Source organism: Ptiloglossa arizonensis, chromosome 1 (assembly GCF_051014685.1).
Source record: "Ptiloglossa arizonensis isolate GNS036 chromosome 1, iyPtiAriz1_principal, whole genome shotgun sequence".
Classification (NCBI taxonomy): domain Eukaryota; kingdom Metazoa; phylum Arthropoda; class Insecta; order Hymenoptera; family Colletidae; genus Ptiloglossa; species Ptiloglossa arizonensis.
The window spans coordinates 11795207-11819543 of NC_135048.1; the positions used below are offsets into that span (position 1 = coordinate 11795207).

Here is a 24337-nt window from a genome sequence, read left to right on the forward strand (position 1 = left end):
TTATTGTAAGTCGTTCGTGTCACGGGGTTTCTCCGTTTCCCTCGGTCCCGACGAATCCGTCGTTTCGATGCTAATTCCCGCGAAGACGGTGTCACGCGAGCCGGCTGCCACCCTTTATTAGATCCGGTGAATCGCTGACTCCGCCGTCCGGGGATTTGCTCGGACGTGCTCCACGTAAATTGAAACCTTGTTTCGTGCTTTTCGGCTTCGTTAGCGGCGAATTTTACGACGCGGGGGGCTTACAACGTTGCCCGAGAAGGGTTCCCTCGAAATTTCATTGATTTAGGGCTCGCCCCAGGCTTTGTAGAGACGTTCTTTGACTCCCGGAGGACAGACTTCCCGACTTCGATCAAAAGGCTTCCACGAACGAAGAATAAAGATTTTCGTTCGCAACCGCCTGCCAGACTTGCGTCGCCAGTAGGACAGATCTGGATTAGATACTAGGTGGATGTAGGCTAGGCTACCGTAGCGCGAGAGTTGATTTGGCAAAGCTTGAATCGGATCTAGAGTAGCACTTGGATGCGTTATCTCTATACCTAAGTCTTGCTTAGATAGAATCCGGACAATATCTTTATTAGACGTGTGCTAGATTGAAATGAAATTTATGACTAGTATGAATTGGGACTGCACAGTTGTGTGTTGGATTCGTGCATTGTTTAGTATGCTACTATAATGCAGAAGTGGGTTTAGCAAAGCTTAAATCTGATCTAGAGTAGTTATCTCCATACTTAAGTCTTGCTTAGATAGAATCTGGACAATATCTTTATTAGACGTGTGCTAGGTTCATATAAAATTTATGACTGGTATGAATTGGGACTGCACAGTTGTGTGTTAGATTCGTGCATTTTTTAACACGCTACCATAGAACAGGAGTTGGTTCAGCAGAGCTTGAATCGGATCTAATATAGCACTTGGTTAGGTTATCTCTATACCTAAGTCTTGCGTAGATAGAATCCGGACAATATCTTTATTAGACGTGTACTAGATTGAAATGAAATTTATGACTAGTTTGAATTGGGACTGTACAGTTGTGTGTTGGATTCGTGCATTGTTTAGTAGGCTACTATAATGCAGAAGTGGGTTTAGCAAAGCTTAAATCTGATCTAGAGTAGTTATCTCCATACCTAAGTCTTGCTTAGATAGAATCTAGACAATATCTTTATTAGACGTGTACTAGGTTGAAATGAAATTTATGGTTAGTATGAATTGGGACTGCACAGTTGTGTGTTAGATTCGTGCATTGTTTAGCAGGCTACCATAATGCAGAAGTGGGTTTAGCATAGCTTGAATCGGATCTAGAGTAGTTATCTCCGTGCCTAAGTCTTGCTTAGATAGAATCTAGGCAATATCTTTATTAGACGTGTGCTAGATTGAAATTAAATTTATGACTAGTATGAATTGGGAGTGTACAGGTGTGCGTTAGAGTCATGCATTGCAAAGTATGCTACCATAGAACAGGAGTTGGTTCAGCAGAGCTTGGATCGGATCTAATATAGCACTTGGTTGGGTTATCTCTAGACCTAAGTTTTGCTTAGATTGAATCTAGGTAATATCTTTATTAGACGTATGGTAGGTTGAAATGAAATCTGTAACAAGTTTGAATCAGAACTGTACATGTGTATGTTAGATCAGAGCATTGTTTAGATTATGTCTGCTCCAGATTTAGGTTACATCCCAAAGTCTTCATTAGAGATATGCCAGGTTTAGATGAGGTGTATATCTGTTCCACGTTAGGTACATGCGTGTTACGTCAAAACAGTATACTGATTATGTCTACGCAATATCTTGATTAGGTTCAGGCTTATTTTGAATTATATTCACACCAGTTCTTCTTTAGACTTATCCTGTACTTGAATGAGATCTGAAATAATTATTGGTCAAGTCAGAGTTAGTTTGATTAAATTTTGATTAGATGTAGGCATATTTTAGATTATATTTACATCGACTCTTCTTTAAACCCACTTGGATGAGGTCTAGAACAACTCTTGATGAAATCTGAATTAGTCCAGATAGTGTCTCAATTGTGTTTACACCGGGTCTTGATTAGATTTAGGCACATTTTAGACAACGTTTACATTAAGAACAATTCTTGGCGAAATCTGCGTTAAATATAAATCAAATACGAACAAAATGAAGCTTTTGTCCCCGGTACGTATTCTCTTTTAAAATAACGGATGGTTACGTAGATGAGCAACCGCTTTCATTAAAATAATTGGCGGAAAATATCAACAAAAACATTGTGTATCCAGATACGTACGCGTTGTTTGTACCTGTTAAATATATTACGTAATATAGAATTCCTGAACACGGTTAGATTGCACAAAATTAATATAGGATAAGGTTCCCTATGCAATATGATTTTAATATTAAAAAACAGTCTGCGCTTCGCCGGATTAAACATAATTAAACACATTGAACGGAAATGAATCGCGCAGAGCTCTTGAAATTCGATGATTGATTGGTATACGGGTGCAACAAGTTTAATTAACACCAGGTAGTTAATAAATGTGAATCGGAACGAACGTGTATCTATTGTCGCAAAAAGGCAGCGCTGAATTTCGACGTATTGGAAACAGATGCCGACGAAAACCGGGGATATTAATCCACGAATCAATACCTCCATCCGTTGTTTCGTAATTTTAGATAAAAGTTCGACGAACGTTCTTTGCCTGCGAACACTTTACTATCACTATACGAACGAACAACAAGAGAAAGAGGTGGGGGCCATCTCTGTTTGTAAATTCAACTGATCGCGGTCGAGTAGGCGTAATATTTCCAGATTCTTGTTAGTATCTCTCATTAAAATATTCATTAATATTGTAGGAATGTAACGAAATACGTATTACTCTGAGAAAATGCGAAGAGTCCTTGGGATATACGAACGAGTGAAGTGTTTTCAACTGTGTTTTCGAGCCAAGGTGCGAACGACGAGTAATCGAGATGACATCAGACTGAGGAATTATGAACGAACGTGATCAGGTGTGTAAAGTGAGAAAGGTTAAAGATTAGAATGAAAGAGAACGAATGCGCGTGAGAATATAGGGTACGAGAGAAGCGCAATTGGGACACTTGTTGTTGGAGATTTGTCGAATTGAATCGAGGTCGAAGAAAGTTTTATTTTTAAATAAATATAGTAGAAACGTTAAAAGGGAGTTTCCTTTCCTTTGCAAACTTCTAAACCTTAGTCACGCGGGATTTAATAAAGATAGTCCTTACAATATACTTCAACAACGATGGAAAACCGAGAGAGCACAATCCACCTCGACGTTGCTAAGCGGACGCTCATATAAAATGCGTTATTAGGGTGAAACGCCGCAGAAATTGCCGGCGCTTTGAAGTTTTAATTACAAAAATGTATCGCCCGGTCAGTTTTCTTTCGTTTTTTCATCGCAACGATGTAGTTTTAATCACCGGTCGGTGCGGCCTCCACAGCGATACATCCATTTTGCCGGACTCCCATGAATATTTATACCCTTTACACGCGCGAAGTTCACGTTATCTTCGATGAAATTTTCAAATAACTAGGATGTCGTTGCTTTAATGAAAAAGTTCCAACGTCGAGCTTTTCGACAAACCTCGCCTTGTTGACGGTCCTTGAAGTCTTAACGAACAAGTTCCCACGCGAACAGCTCAATAATCGCCGTAATACTCGCTTTCGAGATATTATTTTTTAAGAATTTCATCCACCTGTAAAAAAGTTTACGTTTGTCGTTATAAGTGGCTTTGTAAAAGTATCATCGATGGATTGACGACGTTATCTCGATGAAAATAAATTCAAATACTACCTCGTTTGGCTTATTATTACTTCGCAATCATCGATTCGTTTGAAAGCGGGGTAGGTGGAGATTTTGATCTTGACCGAGGTTAAAAAAATAAGAGAGGCCAATGAAATAAATTCCTCGCACCGTGTGAACATCGCAACAGCGGTTAGGGATAATTACGTTACTTTTATCCGGGGTAAAATTTGTTGCTTGAAAGCGGGAATAGTTACACGTACCTGCGAGTTATACTTAGAAACGATACGAACAACGTACGGGAATATGTTTGTATGAAATACAAAAAAAGTTTTGCTCCACGGAATTTCGTTCTCCTTTGCAACGATCGTTCATATTTGACTTTTTCTCGAATGCAATCGAACGGGCATCGAGATATTTTATTCCAGAGGATATTGGAGAAGGAGAGAAACCATGAGGTTAGGAATGTGACGAAAGAAGTTCAATGGCCTCGTATCTATTTATTCGAGTGTAAACATACATGAGATCGCGTTACGTAGATCGAATGTGTGGATGCGAGAAGAATAGGATATCCGAAGAAACGACGCGAGTAGAGTGAACACGTGAGAATGGGACAAAGTGTAACCAAGGAATAAAAAGAACGACCAAACGCATAGGTGTTAAAATTAATCTTCAAATTTCCAAACACAAGTTCAATGGCCTCGTGTTTATTTATTCTAGTGTGAACGTACACGAGATCGCGTTACGTAGATCGAATGTGTGGATGCGAGAAGAATAGGATATCCGAAGAAACGAGACGAGTAGAGTGAACACGTGAGAATGGGACAAAGTGTAACCAAGTTATAAAATAGACGGATATTAAAATTAATCTACAAGATTTCCAAACACATTCGAAGAGAAACTTGGAATAAACCCCGAGCCGAAAAGTACCTCGCTTTTCAACCGGGATAATCAAGCTGTCCGCCAGAAGTTCGTCGAAAATTATCCAGCTGGGAGCAACCCCTGTCCCGGGGGTAACGTCACCCCGTAAAAAACCGTGGAAATGATATGAGGGCGCATAAAGTACCGCAGTGGTCGAGCGAGCGGGCATATTGGAAACCATCCAATAACCCACTTGGCTTGCTGTATCGTTGCCACCGGAGGGGGCGACGAATACAAAAAGAAGGGGTGGACGAGGGTGGGGGGTGGGTGGGAGGTGGGATGGCGGCGAGACAGTAGGACGGGACGTAGCGCGGAACAGAAGCGGAGGGACACGCGAAATGGGACCAAAAAAATATTAGAGTAAACAAAGAACAGCCGAGAAAAAACGAGAAACAGGAAGGGGCGGTGGGAGAGGAGGGGAGAGCAAGCAGAGCGGGGCGTGCTGGGCGGAGAACGATAGGACGCGCGAAAAAAGTCGTGGAAAAGGGGTGAATAGTCGCGGTGGCGGAATTCATCGACCGCGGTGCTTCGTTCGGAATTTATTAAAGAATTTATCGGGTTTCGTAGTCCCGGCGAAAGGAGTCCGAGAATCAATTTCGTCCCGCGCGAATGTATTCCCGATTCTCGGCCGCGCGCGCGCAATTATGTTACGCGTTATTGAAATTTCGTTATGCACTCCCCCACCACCCTTCTCCACCCGACCTAAGGGGGCGAGATGCGTTTTAAAATCGACGTAATCGAATAAAACGCGCGAGAAACGTCCGCGTGACTTGAATCTCCGACGCCTCTGTGCCATCTGCTAGCGACAAGCGGCGCTGGACTGTATTAAACGAAATAAAAATAAAAATAAAAATAAAAATGAAAAAAAAAAATAGAAATAGAACAGTGGGTGGTACGGGAGGGAGAGCGATGGGAAAAAATGAAAAACATGTTTGCGACGGTATTTGGCGAGCGTGGCGTGCGACGGATAGGTTATGTTCGTGTTCGTGACACGGTTCGATAAATTGAAACTATGTTTTTTTTCATAGGTTTCTATATATATATATAGAGAGAGAGAGAAATAATACAGGAAGATCGTGAGTAACCAAGAGGCGGTCCACGGATGAATTGTTGTTATTAAAATCTAACTCGCGCTTAATCTCGATCGAAAGCCAACGTCAATGGGATATTACGATGGAACGATATCCGGAGCTTCGTCGTTCGGGCACGTCTTCGTACCAACGCCAATAACCTCCTTTCGGGAAACGTAATTCTATCAACTATGAGTGAAACGGCCAACCGAACCGTGTTCCCGAATTTTGAACGGAAAGCTCAGTGGCAACGGGAACGTCTGTCCTAATTTCGCTGTCGAAAACAACTTTGCGCGGTTAACAAAGTCGAAAGTGAAAGGTCTTCCGAAACTTCAAGCTTGAGAAACTTCGCTACCCGTGCTGGGTCCCATCGTGATGCACAGTCCCTGTACAACGAAACCGTTTGTCGTACCAAGGAAATTTTCCGAACAATACAACCACCGAACAATGATCATCGTCTATGGAACGTTACGACGAATTCTCGAACGATCGATCCGAAGAAGAAACATTGGAGCAGTTAAAAGGGACGAAACAACATCGAGGATATACCTACTGAAGCAGAGAACACAACGAGCCGTAGAGGAAGAAACGCAAATGGCGGAAGGATCGTTGAGAGCATATACGCGTTTCCTTTGAACGTACCCCTATCTCGAACCAGCCTTTGCACGGCTTGTGGTTTTAATATACACGCGTTCACGTGTGCTTTGCGCGCCGAACCATCCGCCAATCCCTTCGACCGGGTTTCGTGTCGAACCCTCGCGAAACGACCGAATACAGAGCGGCCCATTAGAAATAGGCCGCCTTAATATCCCCGTCCATCTATACGAATAAAATGCAGATATCTCTGTGTCTGCGACTACGCCGCCGGGAAATTGCTCGGAGCAATTGTAATGAAATACGAAGCCCGGCTTAAAATCTAAGCTGCGTTACAAAATTCTTGTCAACAGAGGGAATTGTCCGGGGCAGCGATGGTAAAACGTACGATACCTCGCTCACTGTTGCTTTTACCGCGAAAATGGAAATAACAAGAATCGTTGCAAATTAAATTCTACGATCTTTCGGTTCTGTGCAAATTTTCTGTACTATCGATAATAATCGAAATATCGACCGAAACAGTCCTAGCTTCGGCACTCTACTAGGGCGAGAAACACTAGTGGATATCTGGAAAACTATTAACTTTAGCCATAATTTTTATTTTTAAAATTTTTTTATCAAATTCTGACGCTTAAAATAGTAAAATTAATTTTCAGATGTTTCTCAGCTACAAGAAAATTATTGTTATCAAATTGTGTTCTTTAATTCTTTCGGGCAATGTTTCTCATCGTTTAGAATATCAAAGATGGTAAAGCATACTGTAAATAAAATTAATATTCGAATACTTTCCATCCACGTGAAAATAATTGTTATCAGATTGTGTTGTTTAATTCTTTCGGGCAATGTTTCTCATCGTTTAGAATATCAAAGATGGTAAAGCATACTGTAAATAAAATTAATATTCGAATATTTTTCATCCACGAGAAAATAATTGTTATCAGATTGTGTTGTTTAATTCTTTCGGGCAATGTTTCTCATCGTTTAAAACATTGAAGATGGTAAAGCATACTGTAAATAAAATTAATATTCGAATACTTTCCATCCACGTGAAAATAATTGTTATCAGATTGTGTTGTTTAATTCTTTCGGGCAATGTTTCTCATCGTTTAGAATATCAAAGATGGTAAAGCATACTGTAAATAAAATTGACATTCGATTGTTTCTCATCTGTAAGAGAATAATCGTTATCAAATTGTATTGTCCAATTTTGAATGCTTTCGATTGTTTAAGACATCGGAGGAAGACGTATTGTTTTTAACTAGACACCCAGTACAGGTTTTAATATCGTCGAGAAATTTCCCCGCGAGAATCGGCTGAAGACCGAACTTGGACCGCGGGCGAATCGATTCGCTATCTGCATTTTAATTTCACCGACAGAAACCTGGGCCAAGGAAGAAAGGGAATCGTCGAGTGGCCCTTTCACCGCCGACCAACCGGAATTTCCCCCTTTACCCTTTACTCTTTTTTTTTTTTCTCTCTTTTTTCGCGCGCTCTCGGAGATTCAGGAACCAGCCCGGAGAACGCTTTCAACGCGCGTGAATTTTTTGCTCGCCGCGCGATGATCTGAGAATCGATCCCGTTGTTGGTGTACGATCTCCGTTTCTGGGCTACATTTATTTCTCACGAAGATACACGAACGCTGGGTAAATCGACGACGTTGCACAAAAAGCTGGTTCAATTGATAATCGTTAATCACGATTGGAGGAGAAATAGGTTAATAACTGATCATCCAAGAGGACGAGTTAGATAGGATTAATTAGAGAGAAAACAGATTACTATATATACCGAGACAAGATTAATACAGGAGTATCGAGAGAACAATTACGTAGCTAGGAAAATTGACCAAAAAATACCTGACGGAGCATGAATAACTTACACTTATAAAAAAGTAGTAGACTGATAAATGAACCTAAGAAAAACAAGTTAATAAATATTCATCGTTCTGATACACGAAGGTCCCGTTACCTCTGGAATTCATTTTGGAAGGGTAAGTGGTGTACGAAGAACTACAGATTCGAATCTTAAAAATTGTTAGATCCGAAATTGAATGAAAAAAATGGGTTCCAGTTTGTCGAGCAGCACGAAACACCGTTAATGTAATTTTGCGCGGTAGCGGGTTCCATGCTGTAAATTTCTTTCCATTCACCTTTTCACCTGAAATCGTGCAATTTTGAGAATTCGCGAATAAAAAAGCGAGCGTAACCGTGTTTAAAATGTGAAAAAGTCAAACGCGACGACCCACCCTATTTCGCAGTGGTTTCGTTTTACGTTCACCGCCGTGCATTCCATTTTAATGAATTATCCTCGCACTGCCTAAGGGTCGTCTTTGCTCGTTCGTTCCCGACGCGTTACTTCTTTTTCGCCCGGAGAAATTTAAAAAATTCAATGCTCGCTCACCCTCGAGTGTCCCGCTGTAAGCGTGCAGCGGATCGAACGCAATTTGCCGGCCATTCGATCCCTCGAAGACGACATTCTCGTGGAATAAACTCGTGTCCCTTGTGAGCCTCATCTTGAAAACCCTGGAACAGTAAACAAGAAAATTTAACCTGAATTTCTTTATCGAGTAACAATTAAAACCTACCGATCTTCACAGTTCCGTAACGTTGTAACTTTTGAGATAAAAATTTACTCGACGTTCTGTACCGCTTAAATTCTTCAAATAAAAATTCAACGATACTCAAAATTTTGCACCATTCTGATTTTTTAAGATTATAAATTTACTCGTCTTCGAAGATCTATCCACATAAATCCTCGAAATAAAAATTTACCGACACTCAAAGTTCTACATCGTTCCGATACATAAAATGGAAATTCACCGATCTTCCAAGTTCTCCATCGTTTGAATTTTTACAATAAAAATTGACCGACCATCGAAGTTCCATATTATTTTGATTTTTGATACTGAAGTTTTCTTTTCAGGCACCGAAGTTTAAGAATTTAAAATCGTTCATCTTTCTTTCAAAGGTGAATATATATTTTGATGCCCGACGAATGTCATCACAACAGACGAAACATTAAATTATATCATTTGTAACGTGGGCGGGTTGGCAAGGGGATAATCAATTAGCCAATATTAGCAGTTGCTAATCTGCACACCTATTAAGACTCACACACCTGCATTGCCGTGAGTGTGTTGATGTCAAACACTATAACTACGCGTAGCTCATTAGTCGATTAAGTTAAGATACATAATTCTCTCATCGTGCTTGAACGCCTAATTACTTTTGCAGGAGAGAGGAAATTTGCTCCTAAATAATTCAGAATTTTTGGGAAACTTTCCACGCAAAAATACCTATGAACATTCAACGGTTCGTGAAAAATTTACTCTACCACGAATAACATTACTTCGTGCAAAACAAATATTTTCAAGAAAATGATTCAAATGGTTATTGGTTCTCAATATTTTCCATTCGAATGTGATTTCTGCGCATGATACTGCTCGATTTATTACGGCCGAAACAATGACTTTCAAACGTTGTATCATTGTTAGCTGCAATATTGATTTCGAAAGGGGAATCAAGCGAATAAAGTATGGCGTAACAACAATGAATTTAATAACAGCTTTCGTTTGCCGAGATTGAATTGACTGTTATGAAGGTCAATCGACATTTTTCGACCGAGTAATCATTCGTATCCATTTAGTTGATCGTACACCATTTAATGGTGAAACAAGAGTCAATGCCCTCCTCTTTCCTCCCCACCCCTTCACTTTTACATTCATAGAGCGTCAGAACAAATCACAGAAGAAAATGGTACAAGTATTTGCCATAATTCCACTTCTGATGCTAAAATTCGTTTAACATTTCACTTCGAACTTCCACCGAAACTTGTACAAGTAAACATCAAGTCAACGACGGTAAAATTTTACAACAAACCGGAACGATGCAAGTACTGTTTAACGAACCGAATATCGTTTAAATGCGGCTCTAACAATGGGCGTTTCGTATAAATTACTTCTACCCTTATTAAAAGAGCTCAAATTCTTATCACCACTGCAGAAATATTCATGAGCTTTAAACAAAACGAGAATCGCGAAACAAATACTTATGTACAGTTTGTTTCACCGGTCGTCACTATCTACAATTATCCTCTTGTTCACGATAATGCAAAGACGTTTAAAATATAAGCAATCTGTAATAAAAGGAACAATTTTGACATTGTTTCCATACACTTATTTCTCGCAACAGATGCGACGAGTCTGAAAATTTTCGATAGATACTTGTACAACCACGGATGAGCATCACTGAACCAAGTGAAACAAACGCCACGGAACAATGCGTCAGATAATAATTACACAGTGTAAATTAACGAAGCATACACGTCCTAATTGGTCCCTTTGGTACACCATAGATTCATATTTGCAAGTTGCAGCCATACCTATGGAAGATCCTCTCTTCGGCACTGTTTACATCGAGACTTCAAAGCCGTCCATGTTTCTCGAAATATCATAGCATATTTACACTGTCGTCTTTTAGCGATAAATGGCTCGAGTTTTGAATTTCTGTGCGGTAATCCCGATGAGAACCGTCGCGTAAAGTGAAACAACTTCACGGGACAATGTGTCGTATAATGCTCGCATAATACGAAGGAACAAAGCCTACGCGGTCTAATTGGTTCCCTTTGTGCACCACAAACCGATATTCGCGGATCACATATGTGTATAATATTTCCATTCTCGAATGTTTCGACAAAAATTCATCTTCATCAAGACGCGAGAGAATTCGGTCACGCGATCACGATCGATGGATCCGTGACACGTTTCGCGATCGTGGTAGTCCTCGAGGAAACCGGATGAGAACCGCTGCACGAGGCGAACTTCACGGGACAATGTGTCACAAAATAATTGCACAATGTAACGTAACGAGGGCTGCATATTACGTTATAACCGGTCCCTTACGTGTGCCACGGACTCGCGTGGCAGGGTTTACATGCAACCGTGGTGCTGCACAATCGATAATCCCATCGGAGAGGAGGCGATGTTTTCACCTAATTATTGGCGAAGCCCGCGATAGGCTATCGATCGTGACCGAGTCTCCTTTCACGAGCGGTGCGTGGCTGATTTCAATTATTCATCGTGGAGAAAGCGGCTGATACGCGTTTGTGCGCGCGCGGATGTCACTGTGTTTAATGTAACTGATGAGACATTGAAAGCAACGCGTGCAGCATTAATCCACGCTGATGAAGTGGTTACCGTCTGTCGAACGTTTTCCGCGTGCGGGGCTTTCTGTCTCGCGATCGAACATAGATTGATGAAACCTGGTAATTTTGTGATCGCGCGAGAGATAGGTGGTTCGTGACATCGTTCGGACATCGCTGGTGTCGACAATTTTATTTCGACGAGTGATTCAATTAACCGTGGAGAACGTTTCCTCGAGCGAAGGAAAGTAAAATTGTGATCGAAATTAATTTTAGGATCGAATTGGCGGGTGAATTTCCCGTATAGGATGATTTTGTGATGGATGTCTTAATTGTTTTTTTTTAGGGAGGTTGTGAAGAGTACTGGAGAAATCGACAAGAATATTTGCTCGAGTAGACAGAAGAACATTGTGACCGAGATTAAGTTTGTGATCAAAGATGTGACTAATCGTGTGGTTATGAAGAGTACTGGCGAAATCGACAAGAATATTTTCTCGAGTAGACAGAACACAATTGTGACCGAGATTAATTTTGTGATCAAGGATGTGACTAATCGTGTGGCTGGTATAGTGGTTTAGATTTGAAAAATCTAAAGGAGGTTGTGAAGAGTACTGGCGAAATCGACAAGAATATTTTCTCGAGTAGACAGAAGAACATTGTGACCGAGATTAATTTTGTGATCAAGGATGTGACTAATCGTGTGGCTGGTATAGTGGTTTCGATTTGAAATAGGGGACAAATTGTTCGTAATATTGGAAATAATTCTGATCAAAATTATGCAATGGATTTTCCATTCAAGATGATTTTGTGATCGATGTGTTGTTTTTGAAAACACTTAGAAACTGTGTTTTTTTTCTCGAGAAATTTGAAAAGTATTGGTAGAGTCAACAAGAATGTTTTCTCGAGACAAAAAGGCAAAATTGTGACTTATTTGTGAGACTAGTTTTGTGATCAAGGACGTGACTAATCGTACTACCTGGTACAGTAAATTCGATTTGAAGAAGAAGACAAGTTGTTTGTGATATTAAGAATAATTTTTTTTCAAATGATGCGATGAATTTTCCATATAGGATGATTTTATGATCGATCTATCGATCGTCTTTCAACCACCGCCTGTGAAAACACTTGAAAACTGTGTTTTTTTTCTCGAGAAATTGGAAAAATATTGGTGAGGTCGACAAGAATGTTTCCTCGAGTCAAAAAGATAAAATTGTAACCGAAACTATTTTGCGATCATACCTGTTCGCGTTGCCCGGTATAGTAAATTCAATTTCAAACAGGAGAATGTTTATGATACAGAGTAATTATGTCCTAATTTATGTAGCCCAAGCTTGGGCTAATCAGGAGTTAAATTGTTTGTGATACTGTAGTATCAGGGAGTAGTTATCTCCTATTATGCGGGTAAATTCTAAACTCGGCTTAATTAGGAGTCGAATTGTGTGCGTTGCTGCGAATAAGACGAGTTGACTGTTTTCGACCGACACCTTCGTAAAAGTTACCAGCCACGGTTACGTGCGATAACAAAAATATCGAAGAGTCGATTCTCTGCTCGAGTTGCACTTTGAAATGTATATAGTCCTCCAGGAAGGACCGAGAAAATGTCGAATTGGACTGTAAGTTCCAGATTACAGAATATGGACTTCGGAAACTATAATGACAATATTGATGGAACGTGTCGGTTCCAGTTCCAAAGGGATCGCAGTTTTCATCCCCGTAAGCCACCGGCGTCACCAAATTCGTGGATTTAGTTTCTTTGAGGCTAAAGTCACCGTCGAACTATCGGTATCCGCCAGCTGGAAATGTAATTTCAATTCTGAACGCCTCTGACCTTGATCTACGATATATTGCGTCAACATATTTGTAGATTTCGCGTCTACGTGTCGTAGATTTCTATTCCGCGAAGTTTCCCTTTGACCCGGATCACGTATGAGGCGCGTCAGGAAGATAAACGTTTGCTACGACTTCTCTCAGAACTATATCCCTTGTAAGATCTGAGGGAGAGTCAGAAATGAAGTCCAAGTTTCAAACCGGAAATTCGTAGCCCGGACGTTGGAAATATGAAGAATCGAATTCCAATAACAAACACTGTAGAATGTTCACAGTGTGTGTTCGAATACGTCTACTGCTTGTACACTCGAAAATGAAAGAATCATTGGTTTATTTTCCACATTAGTTTCGAGGTAAGTTCGAAACGCTTCTAATTGCGTTCCAGCAAACTGTACAGAGTGGTGCAAAAGTAACGCGAGTCCAAGTTCGCGAAGTCGTTGTAAAAAATAATATTGCGAGCATACCAACTTAAACATCGAAGATACGTTCAACCTGAGAAGAAAATTGTAGACTGGAAACACTCCGTACGTTTTATTTGTATATTTTTACTGGTGAATTTTTTCCTCGGTGTTGTGAATTTTTGATCGCGTTACTTTCACGTCACCCTGTACTATCCAATTGCGTAACTCGTGTCACGTTGCTACTGGATTTTCGCAAAGCCCCATCTATAGCAACGTGTATTGCAATACGTGCAGACGGTCGCACTTTTAGCAACTAATATCGCAATGTCGGATGGTTGGTAACGCAATGAAATTACTAATGTCATCGCACGCTACGGGGAGCATTAATTAGCCCATCGTTGTGCAATAATCATTGTGCTGCATACGACGCGTGATTTAAACGCGACGTCTTTCCCTTCTGTTTGCAAACTACATAACGGGTAGAAATATACAGTATTCCTCCATATGTAATATTCCTGTTTTAATTTTCATTTTAAAGAGACACACCTGTTATTATTATTATTATTATCACGCACGGTATTATATTATGAGAAAGCACACGTGCCATAACAGAATGATTACCCAATTACGCGAAGATGAGGCCCAGTCGCACGATTGCTTTTAAACATAACCTCAAATTAAAGTAATTGTATCACGATTCGTTGGAATAATTGGATCACCTTTTTTAAGTGAAAAATATATAATTTTGAAATTCTGCAACGAAAAAGAATCAAGCTTCGTAATAAAATTTTGCAGGTGGGAGAAATGCCCATTGTCTCCCTTTTATTTGTTCATGTTTAACCGCGTCGATTCTTATATTTACGCACGATTCGTGGTTGGTGAATTATTATTGTCTGTTTACGAGCGTGCACGCGTAAGATTTACCGCCTCCCAGCGAATATGTAATACATACAAATGCGTATTATGCGAAAGTAATTATGGAATAGGTACGTCGGGAATTTACATTTGATGGTGGTGAAGTTAGGGGATGGCGGAGAATTCAAATGGCCGGGATTCAATGAATTTCCATAATGGACCGTGTCGTGGAGAAGCAGCCCCAACTCGATGAAAAAATCACTCGAAACACTCACAGTCTCGTTCTTTCTTGAAGAAATACACCTAATTTTCAAGTAAGTCTCGTTCTATCAATATAAAATAATATTATTTTCTATCGATGCTTCGCAATTTTGAGTAATAACCCATAATTAGAAAGAGTATTTGTCTTGTAACAGCGACAAATAAAATACAGTTTCGTGTAACTTTTCAATAATACTTTCAATCACTATGTTCGATCCTCTTCAGTCACGAAGAAGATGCAAAATGGTTAGCCTAAAATTGTACAGCAAATATTAATGTAATCGAGAAAGAAATGGAAATTGTATCACGTTTAATTAAAACGTTAATCTTTGAAAATAATTATAGAATCTGTCTCTCCATTCTCGATTAGATTTATTTCGAAATTTTCGATTAATAATCTGACCGAAAAGGATCCAAAGAGGATTATGCATTTTACCTGTTGTGCGGGGAATGTGTCAAGCGCAGAAACATTTGTCATTGGCGAAAAAAAAAAAAAATTGTAACGTCACGCTGGAATGTGTGAAAATTGAAAGATTGATGAATCGAGAGATTGCAAACAGGAGATTGTTCGAGTACCGTGTTCGATTGGCTGAATTCACCAGAATTTTCCCAAACTCTCGTGTTTGTAGGGCTGTCTGTCACGCGACCAGAACTCGTTAGCCAACAATTTTGGTCGAAACGAGTTAACTAGTTCGTTGGATTTGCAACGGCGTCTTGCGCCACGAACAAATCTCATTAAAATAATTCACAGAAATCATTAAGGTGCATTAAAAAGAGAATTAACAGATCCAATATTTCAAGTTTCGTTACGGGGAATTCACAGACGCAACAAAATCGAAGAAAAGTTTACTCTTTTAACGAATGTACCCCCTAATAGGAGTTTAACTTGCTGGCGATGAGGGCAAACTTTCGGAATATAATTCCCTGACAATCGTCAGCGCTCAGAATGAAAGCATAGTCAAGCTAATGATATCCTTGTTTCAGCGTGGTAACGAGAAGCACGGAATATAAGGAAGCGGATAATAGTAACGGTGCTCTATAACGCACGTAAACGATTCACTGCCGCGCGGCGGTGTCCGCTAACTGGCGCAGAAGTTTCTCAACAATAACCGTATTGCATAAACGTTAATACGAACTGCCGTCGAGGGGAAGCCGCAGCGCATATTGGACGGAACAGAAAACTCGAAACGAAGTGTGTCTCGTTCTCGAGCCTCGACTCCATTCCTTCCAAGAGAATGTGAACCTGTTCGAAGCATTAAAATTATTAGTCACTAGTTTCATATAGGCCCTAAGTGTGTATTATATTATTAAGAAAAATATTACAGGATCATTTTCTGTATGAGAAACTGTTTGTGGTGAAAACTACCCCGAGAATTAAGGGTGAGAAATCTATTTAGTTCAATCTTTTGGAAACTGTTACGTTTCTATCAAAACGTCAATGTAAGATGCGATTCACGATTGGAGTGAATGTTCCCGGACCGATGTGACTGGAAAACAATACGGCTGCTTGGACTTGGAACAATTTTTTAGATTTTAGCGGGCCTAGGAGTCGAAAGTGGAAAAGGAGAGGGGAGGAGTGTTTTTCATTCTGGGCCTGTTAGTGGACTCCTCAGTAAGGCAACCTAATAGGCCCAGCCTTATACCTTGGGACATTGGAAGATCGGTAAGAGATCGTATATATACCGATCGGAGCAGGTACGGGAACTTGCGGGAAACGATCGGTGGTTAGTTTCCCTCTGGTGGCAAGCGTAAGTAGCGCAGTTACAAAGCTATTACGCAGAACATACGTAAATATTAATAACAATCGCGTTCAAGAACAAATATTCATAGAAACCGTTCGCCTTCGTAGATTTCGCAATATCTTCACGTTTATTTATCAGAATTATTAACAACCATTGTAGGACCATAGATTAAACAATTATTAACAATGTCCTGGTGTAAATAATGGCTTAGAAGCTATCAACTTGTTGAAATATTCGGTTGGACGGAACTAAAGCAGTCGAAGTAATAGTAAGTCACCTTCGAAATTTTGACAGAATATTATTGTGGCAATATGACATCTAGAATATTATTGCGCAATACTATATGACGCAATTTCGAAGGTGACTTTTCGTTATTTCGATTGCCTTTCTTCTATCTAACCGAATATTTTAACAAATTGATGTTGTAACACATTATCGATACTAGGATATATGAAAAATTGTGTAAAGTTTGCTCCTATGATAGTTGTTAATAATTGCGATAAAGAAACATCAAGATATTGCGAAATCTGCGAAGACAAGACAAGATAAATTCATCGTGTCGATTTAATCGTGAGGTTCAGCATCATAAATAGCTACTACAAAAATACGTTTGTTTGTATATACTATATTAGAAATTAATACGCCACAATTCATACGTTGCAGGTATACAATGAATAATATTTTATTTCAAATTTTTTTCATTACAGAAGAAAGAAGAAGAGTTTATTTTACTTTTTTACCTAATATTTAATTTTCTTCAATATATATGCCAAATATTTTTGAAAATGTTTACAAGTAACGAATATATATTAGAAGAACTGAAAAACTACAAGAGATAACTGTCATTAAACTCTCACTAGACTATCGTTACTTATGAATCGACTTTCCTCAAAATCTTGAGGTGGGAATACGAAATTTAAATATAAATTTTTTTCAATCAATTCATTAGACGCAATTGTGTTAACAGTCACACATATACAGTATGCACACCAAGAGACTGCATTCAGAATTCTGACGAATTATTCGTTTAAAGCCCATATCCTCAAGTATGCAAATGAGAGATACACATACATCCTTGCCTAAAAAAATAGCTTCTGACTTAGTAGTATTTGTCATGCATCCAGACGCAATCTTCTCGCAGACGTACTGTACATATAAATCTACTATAATTAATTTCTCCAAGAACTACTTTAACTGTCCTTGTAATCTTACAAACACCTGAAAAACGTTTAAAATGTACCCAAAATTGACTACATCTGTTTCTGTTTCCACAATAACCTCTATAAACCTCTGATCATAGTAAACAGAATATAATGATCGTAGTAGAAACACAATTTATCAACGAGTGATTACAGTAGTCTCGTTAAACATCTCTGGCGCACTTTGCCCCTCGAAACTATCGATCGGACGCATCTTTTAAAAAAATTGCTGTCACTCTTCAGTTACCCTGTAATAAGATGCAAACCCGGGGCAATTCATTATGGGGCTAGTTTACGGGATCTCGCCTACCTCCCCCACAGCACCTTTGGAAAGCGACAATCAACAGTTCCACGAGGTTCATCCGCGAGATTGCCAAGTTCGGCCTTGCATTATGTAAGTCGGGACGTGAGGTTGCCGGGTGAATCTTAAGGGAGCCGTGTACAGGAAAGTTTGTTCCCTGGAAACCATGAGGCACGGCCTCGCTGACGCCAAACTACGAAACGAGCACCGACAGTCGACATATCGAGCGCATAAATCCGTGACTCTTTACATTTCGCGTAGCGGGTTACGTTTCCCCGTAGGAAGTTGCGATATTGATATACGGACGAGCGAAGAAGAAAATGTTGGGGAAAGTTTGACACTCGTATGGTACGGTTTCATGGTGCCGGTTTCACTGAACTGTTAGAACGCTGACCGTGGAGTTAGAATTTTTGTTTCACTCGGATCGATTGCACATTTTCAAGAACAGTTTTCAACAGAGATCAAACTACTTTTCTGTACGTTTTACCACGGAACGATAGTTTCCTCTTGACACAGGGTACACGCAGTGCCGCGGACGCGATCGTAATAACAAGTTGCCACAATTTTTGCGACCATCGGCCGTAAACGCAATCAGTGTCCGCGATAACTCGTGTTCACCTAATAACCTTTTTACAGAAAACCTGTTGCTCGGATTCGTGTGAAGTAGAACGTCGGTGGAAATTCAACGCGATCGCTTATGCGAGGAACATCGAATCGTTGCTTTCGTTACGTAAACGAAACAGAAAGTTCTGTCAATTTATTGCCCAATTCGGTTAGATAAACGTTTGATTCTCAGCAGTTCTAAAATACTTTGATTTACTACGTTTCCTTTTTTATTGTATACCTAAGTGTATCACGCCTTTGTCGACGAATTAATGGCAAATAATAGTGTTGCTTCTCGAGGTAATACAAACTGAAGACAACCTGAAGAACAGGTAACTGTTGCGAAAAAGTGATGTTATTTATCGCTGGCTCGATCGTTTTTGTAACCATAGGCGTAACAACGTAACAATTTGAAGTACTCAAAGTGTGACAACTCGAAGGACAGAAACTGTTACAATCTCCGAAACCGAAATTGTGGAAACTCGAAGAACGTTAGTTGCGATTGTCAAAGGGGCGAAGATTGCAACGACTTGTGGAATACGCATTGTGACAACTCGAAGTATCGTACTGTATTAGGTGAGATGAGCAAACGACGTCTGGCGCGACGTCACGACACGTCCGATGCAAATCTGTACACGATATTCCTATCTGGGCAGTAACGTCGTGCGGTTATGCGCGCGGTGTCCAAAGTTCGGAATAGTTGTTCCGCGTCTAACGCGACTGTCGTTTGCATACTCGACGAGTGTCCAGCGGTTCCTTCGCGAGCTGCACACAGCGGTCGTGCGTTGCATTCGATACCAGCGTATAATACAGACTTGTCAAAGTTCTTGAAATCGTTTAAGCGTTCTGGACCAATCGCAGTAACATTCTTAGAACGGTTTCAATGATATCCGGTCGAGTTATCGATCGTTGCTGATAGGATTTTCTTAAATTAAGACACGTTCGATTATTATTAGTAATAGTAGTATTCGCGTGATTTAACGAGATTTAATAATAATCAAATTTATTCCGCTTTCCTCTGGAATATGGACTCACATATGTACACTCAGTTTTTAAACTATTTTAGACTTTGTAATGTACTAAAATTGGGAATTTTAGAATTAAATTTCTAGAATGATATAAATGTAACAATTCACAGTTGAATAGGTGAACTTACTTTTGACGAAAAATACAAAATATCAATCTTTCGCGGGTCTACACTGACCGTATCTTTTGAAGAATGCGGTAGTTAGAATTATAGTCTTTCCGAGTTCTTAAGAGATTAAAGAAGCGTAGGGAGTCGAGGAAATGTACAAAAGAATTTTTCTACGGTTTCCGGGTACGAATGGAGTAATGTGTGTTTAATGGTAAAGGGTGGCGTTAAGTCTCCCATTCGCGAAAGCTTGCCGATTCGGAGTAACGTCCACTCGAATTAATTAGAGCGTTCTGCATTTTGTTAGGCTTCCGCTCGATCCAAATTACCTAATAATTATCGACTATTGATTATCAATTAATTTAACTTTAAATGCTAGCCGGGTAACTAATGCCACGTCGTTCGACATTTATGCAAAATTGAATTAGAGCGAGCGAATGTTATGGGAATATTAATCGATTTATTCGCCCATTGGCTCTGTAACGAAGTTATAGCTTTATATGCTCTCGTTACGAAAAATTCATTTATTTACACTTGCTTTTAGCCTGTAGGGATTTAATACTTCAATTACAAAATGTTAATTAATACTTGGAGTAAGTCGAGATATATTAAAAAGAAATAACGTACGTATACTCGTTACGTCGAATTAAAGGTGGACAATCTTCTAAATACTTTTCAAGATTTGAACTCACGACTAAATTTTACAGGAAAATTATTTTCTATTTAATATGAAAATGCAAGAGAGTGCTTTTTAACCCCCTCAGAAGACTTCCTCGGAGTCCACGGCGAAAGCATCCCGTCATATATTTCCCACTTTCATTTTGCACGACACTCTAATACACGGTTCAAATTTCGAAGCACACAAAACGTTGCCAACAAGCGAAACAATACGAATGCAAACAATGCCTACAAGACTAATTTGAAATTCACATAAAAGGTAAATACTCAAAGGATATATTTGCAAAAATGAAAGAATCGATATTTACTTTAATCTTTCCGTAGATAATTCTAACGTGTAGAATAATTAAAACAATTCATGCCATTTCTTTTGAATCGCTCTTATAATTACATCCAAAAGACCTCTAAAGTAATAAAGAAATATAAGAATAAAGAAAATATAAGTATCACTGTCTCGAAAATAAAAAGACTACATTTATTAAGATTTATTAAGATTTATTCTCCTCTAGTTTAGCCTGTAGATATTTTTGAATTTTGTAAGATCATTTTTGGATCGCTCTTACTGTCACTTCTAAACGATCCAAGTATCCTTCTCTCAGAAACAAAACGAACCAATATTTATTAGAATCTTTTCCCTTCTACTTCAGCCAATAAAAATGTCTAAATGTCATGATACCACATTTGGATCGCTCTGTACACTCACTTCCAAACGAACCCTCTCTCAACGAGACTATTAGTACCTTTATCTCGGAAAAACAGAAAATTATAATTATAAGTACCCCTTCCTTCGTACCAAAACGTGGAAGAAATCCCAGAATGTTTAAAAAACGCCTCTAACGACGAACACAATACAAACGAACCCTCTCTCAACGAGACTATTAGTACCTTTATCTCGGAAAAACAGAAAATTATAATTATAAGTACCCCTTCCTTCGTTCCAAAACGTAGAAGAAATCCAAGAATGTTTAAAAAACGCCTCTAACGACGAACACAATACAAACGAACCCTCTCTCAACGAGACTGTTAATACCTTTATCTCGGAAAAACAAAAAATTATATTTGTAAGTACCTCTTCCCTCGTTCCAAAACGTGCAAGAAATCCTAATGTTTAGAAAACACCACTGCTGGATAACCGTGTATAATTATTCCCAAACGATCGTTCCATTGGAACTGTTCGACGAAACGTGAATATTTACGGAAATTCCTAGTCACGGGTGGCTGTATCGTGCCGCGAAAATTATCGTCGGACCGTGCGTTACCACGTTATTGCTCAATTTACGCGAGAGCAACACCCGGCTCCTCGAAAGGACGATTAGTCAGGAGCGGTGAGTGATGCATGTACCATTGAGAAATGGGATTAGTTGCAAGGGTAATGCGCTCCACCCCCAACAACCTCGTTCCCTCGGTAATATACACTCACGGAAGGGACACCTTAACGTGCACGGGACAGACGGGGAGGGGGGAAGGTGGTGGAAAAGCGCGGCGTGTGAAGGGCACTTCTTCCCCTCCTCATTGCCAGTTTATCGTCCTGCGAGCGACGTTTCGTAACTGATTAATGCTCTCGGACGTGTTCGTTTCTCCACCACGACCTTTCGCCGGGTGACGAGCATGTGGTAATTAAGATAAATTCCCTTTTGCGAACAACATTCTCTTTTTTTTCTCTCTCTCTCTCCCTTCCCCGCGTCGCGACGTCTCTTTACGTACCGCTGGAATTACTTTTCGCGAAAGATGGAAATTTATTTAAAATGTTCCAGAGAGGGCGGTTTAATAAATGGCATCTTGACTCGACCGCCGTAAATATCTCGTCTGTTTTCGACGATAGAAAAATATTTCAAAGAAAAATTACATTCGTCTGGGAGGGGCAAATATTACGAGCAAAAAAATTGTTCCCGAGACCGAGCTCACCGTGATAGGCTCAGAATGATATGAAAAATACCGATGAACTCGAAATCTCGGGAAATGTGACATCGAGGAAAATTTATTTATCGTACTATTTACTCGCTCCGAAGAAATAACATTTTCTCTTGTATTCTTCCTATCACACAAACCAAATACGATGCTTAATAAAATATATATAAAACGATATACTTGCGTTAGAAATATAATTAATATAATTGTAAATCACGGACTGCTAACAATACAATAATAGAGCTCGCTAATACTTACACGAATAAGATACTTAATAAAATATATACAAAATTATATACTTGCGTACAAAATACAGTAAATAAAATTGTAAATCAAGGTCTACTAACAATACGGTAATAGAGCTCGTCAATACTTGCACAAATAAGATACTTAATAAAATATGTACAAAATGATATACTTGCGTACAAAATATAGTAAATAAAATTCTAAATCAAGGTCTACTGCAATACAATATTAGAGCTCGCTAATACTTGCACAAATAAGACACTTAATAAAATATATACAAAATGATATACTTGCGTACAGAATATAGTAAATAAAATTGTAAATCATGGTCTACTACAATGCAATATTCAAGCTCGCTAATACTTGCACGATGAGATAAGAAAAATGGTTGACAGACAAATCTTTGATTGGTGAAAATCTGTGAAGAGGCGTATCGCCTCTCGAAGGGTAACTACCCGGTTTATCCCACTCGAATCGATTTCGAATTGATTCCTCCGCCCTCTCGGGGGTGCCCTTCCGCCGATCGGTACATACGAATTTCTATAATTAGAGGGCGTAATTGGCACGAGCGCAATAAGTGCCGATATTATGGTTAATTGAAAGCGTGCCGCCAGTTTATTCGCAACAGTTCGACCGATTATCGTTCAAGGAACTCATTAACGAACAATCCAATTAAATCGTGCCGCCTGTAACGAAAGAAAACCAGAAGCACGATGAAGCGCGATGCAATGAACGCGAACGTTGTCGATTTTAATTGCACCCTCCCTCCCTCCCTCCCCGTCGCGGGAAGGGTTGCGCGAGAAACACGAATCCTCTGAAAAAGGGGTTGGACTTAACTAGAAAATAATGCTAACTGGTCCGTCTCCATCGCGATACCATTGTTCGAGCGATGACAATCGCTTTTAACCGTCCCTTTTCAGACCGGGTTAATCATAAAGGGATGTTTTCTCCCTTGCTTGCACCCTGTATTTCTCAGTGAACAATCCCCGTTTGTACCTCCTGTCGACAACTTTTTAATTACGAGCGTAAAATCAAAATTGTGCCCGGTAATTGTTTGCCACGTCGAGTTTCTCTCTATTTCGCGATCCTACGGGACGCGGAGTGGGGGTAATTCATTCGTAAAATCGTTTCGAATTCCTTTCGGAGTTGTGAAAAAGTGAAACGTCCGAGAAGTTTGGAAGATTAGAAGGGAACCGTTCGAGCCCTTCGCGAATCGGTATTTTAGCCGTGTAATGTTCTTTTTAAGGGTGGCTGCCGAGCAATCCTTCACCCCTACCATAGACGATAAAGTTACCGTGCTTCGAGTATCGTTTTCGAGGGGAGAATCAATCGTGGGATCTTCCTCAAACCTTTTCGAGCCTATCGATCGGCTATTCGGCGAAATGGAGAGTGAAATAAAAAAAATACCGATAAGGGGTGGGGAAAATTTATGAATTTTTTATTCCCATATTTCGAAACTGTTCGTGTACAGTTTCTGTACTATTTGTACCCGAACGCTATACACGTGTCACCCCCTCGAGATGTGCTCGAGGGGTTAGTACGACAACTGATAGAGATACGAGGTCACCGTATCCCTGAATTTATTCGCTACTTAGCTTTATCGGGGGAATGGTGGAATTCCAGTTGTTTTTCCCGGAGTTTGATACTCCGTCCATCGTAAAGCTGCCCCACCGTCGGCCTCCATAACCGAATCAGACAATAAAAACGAAGTTTTATCGCCTGTAGCTGG

The 24337-nt window shown here is 39.8% G+C and overlaps 1 protein-coding gene across 1 annotated transcript in view; it reads right to left on the minus strand.

Annotated features, from left to right (window-relative positions):
* Nucleotides 1-24337, minus strand: part of LOC143154914 (disintegrin and metalloproteinase domain-containing protein 10) — a 231630-nt gene that overhangs the window by 154909 nt on the left and 52384 nt on the right. The window contains exon 3 of the mRNA XM_076326993.1: nt 8717-8838. Coding sequence (XP_076183108.1) covers nt 8717-8838 — 122 coding nt within the window. The remainder of the gene's footprint in view (nt 1-8716; nt 8839-24337) is intronic.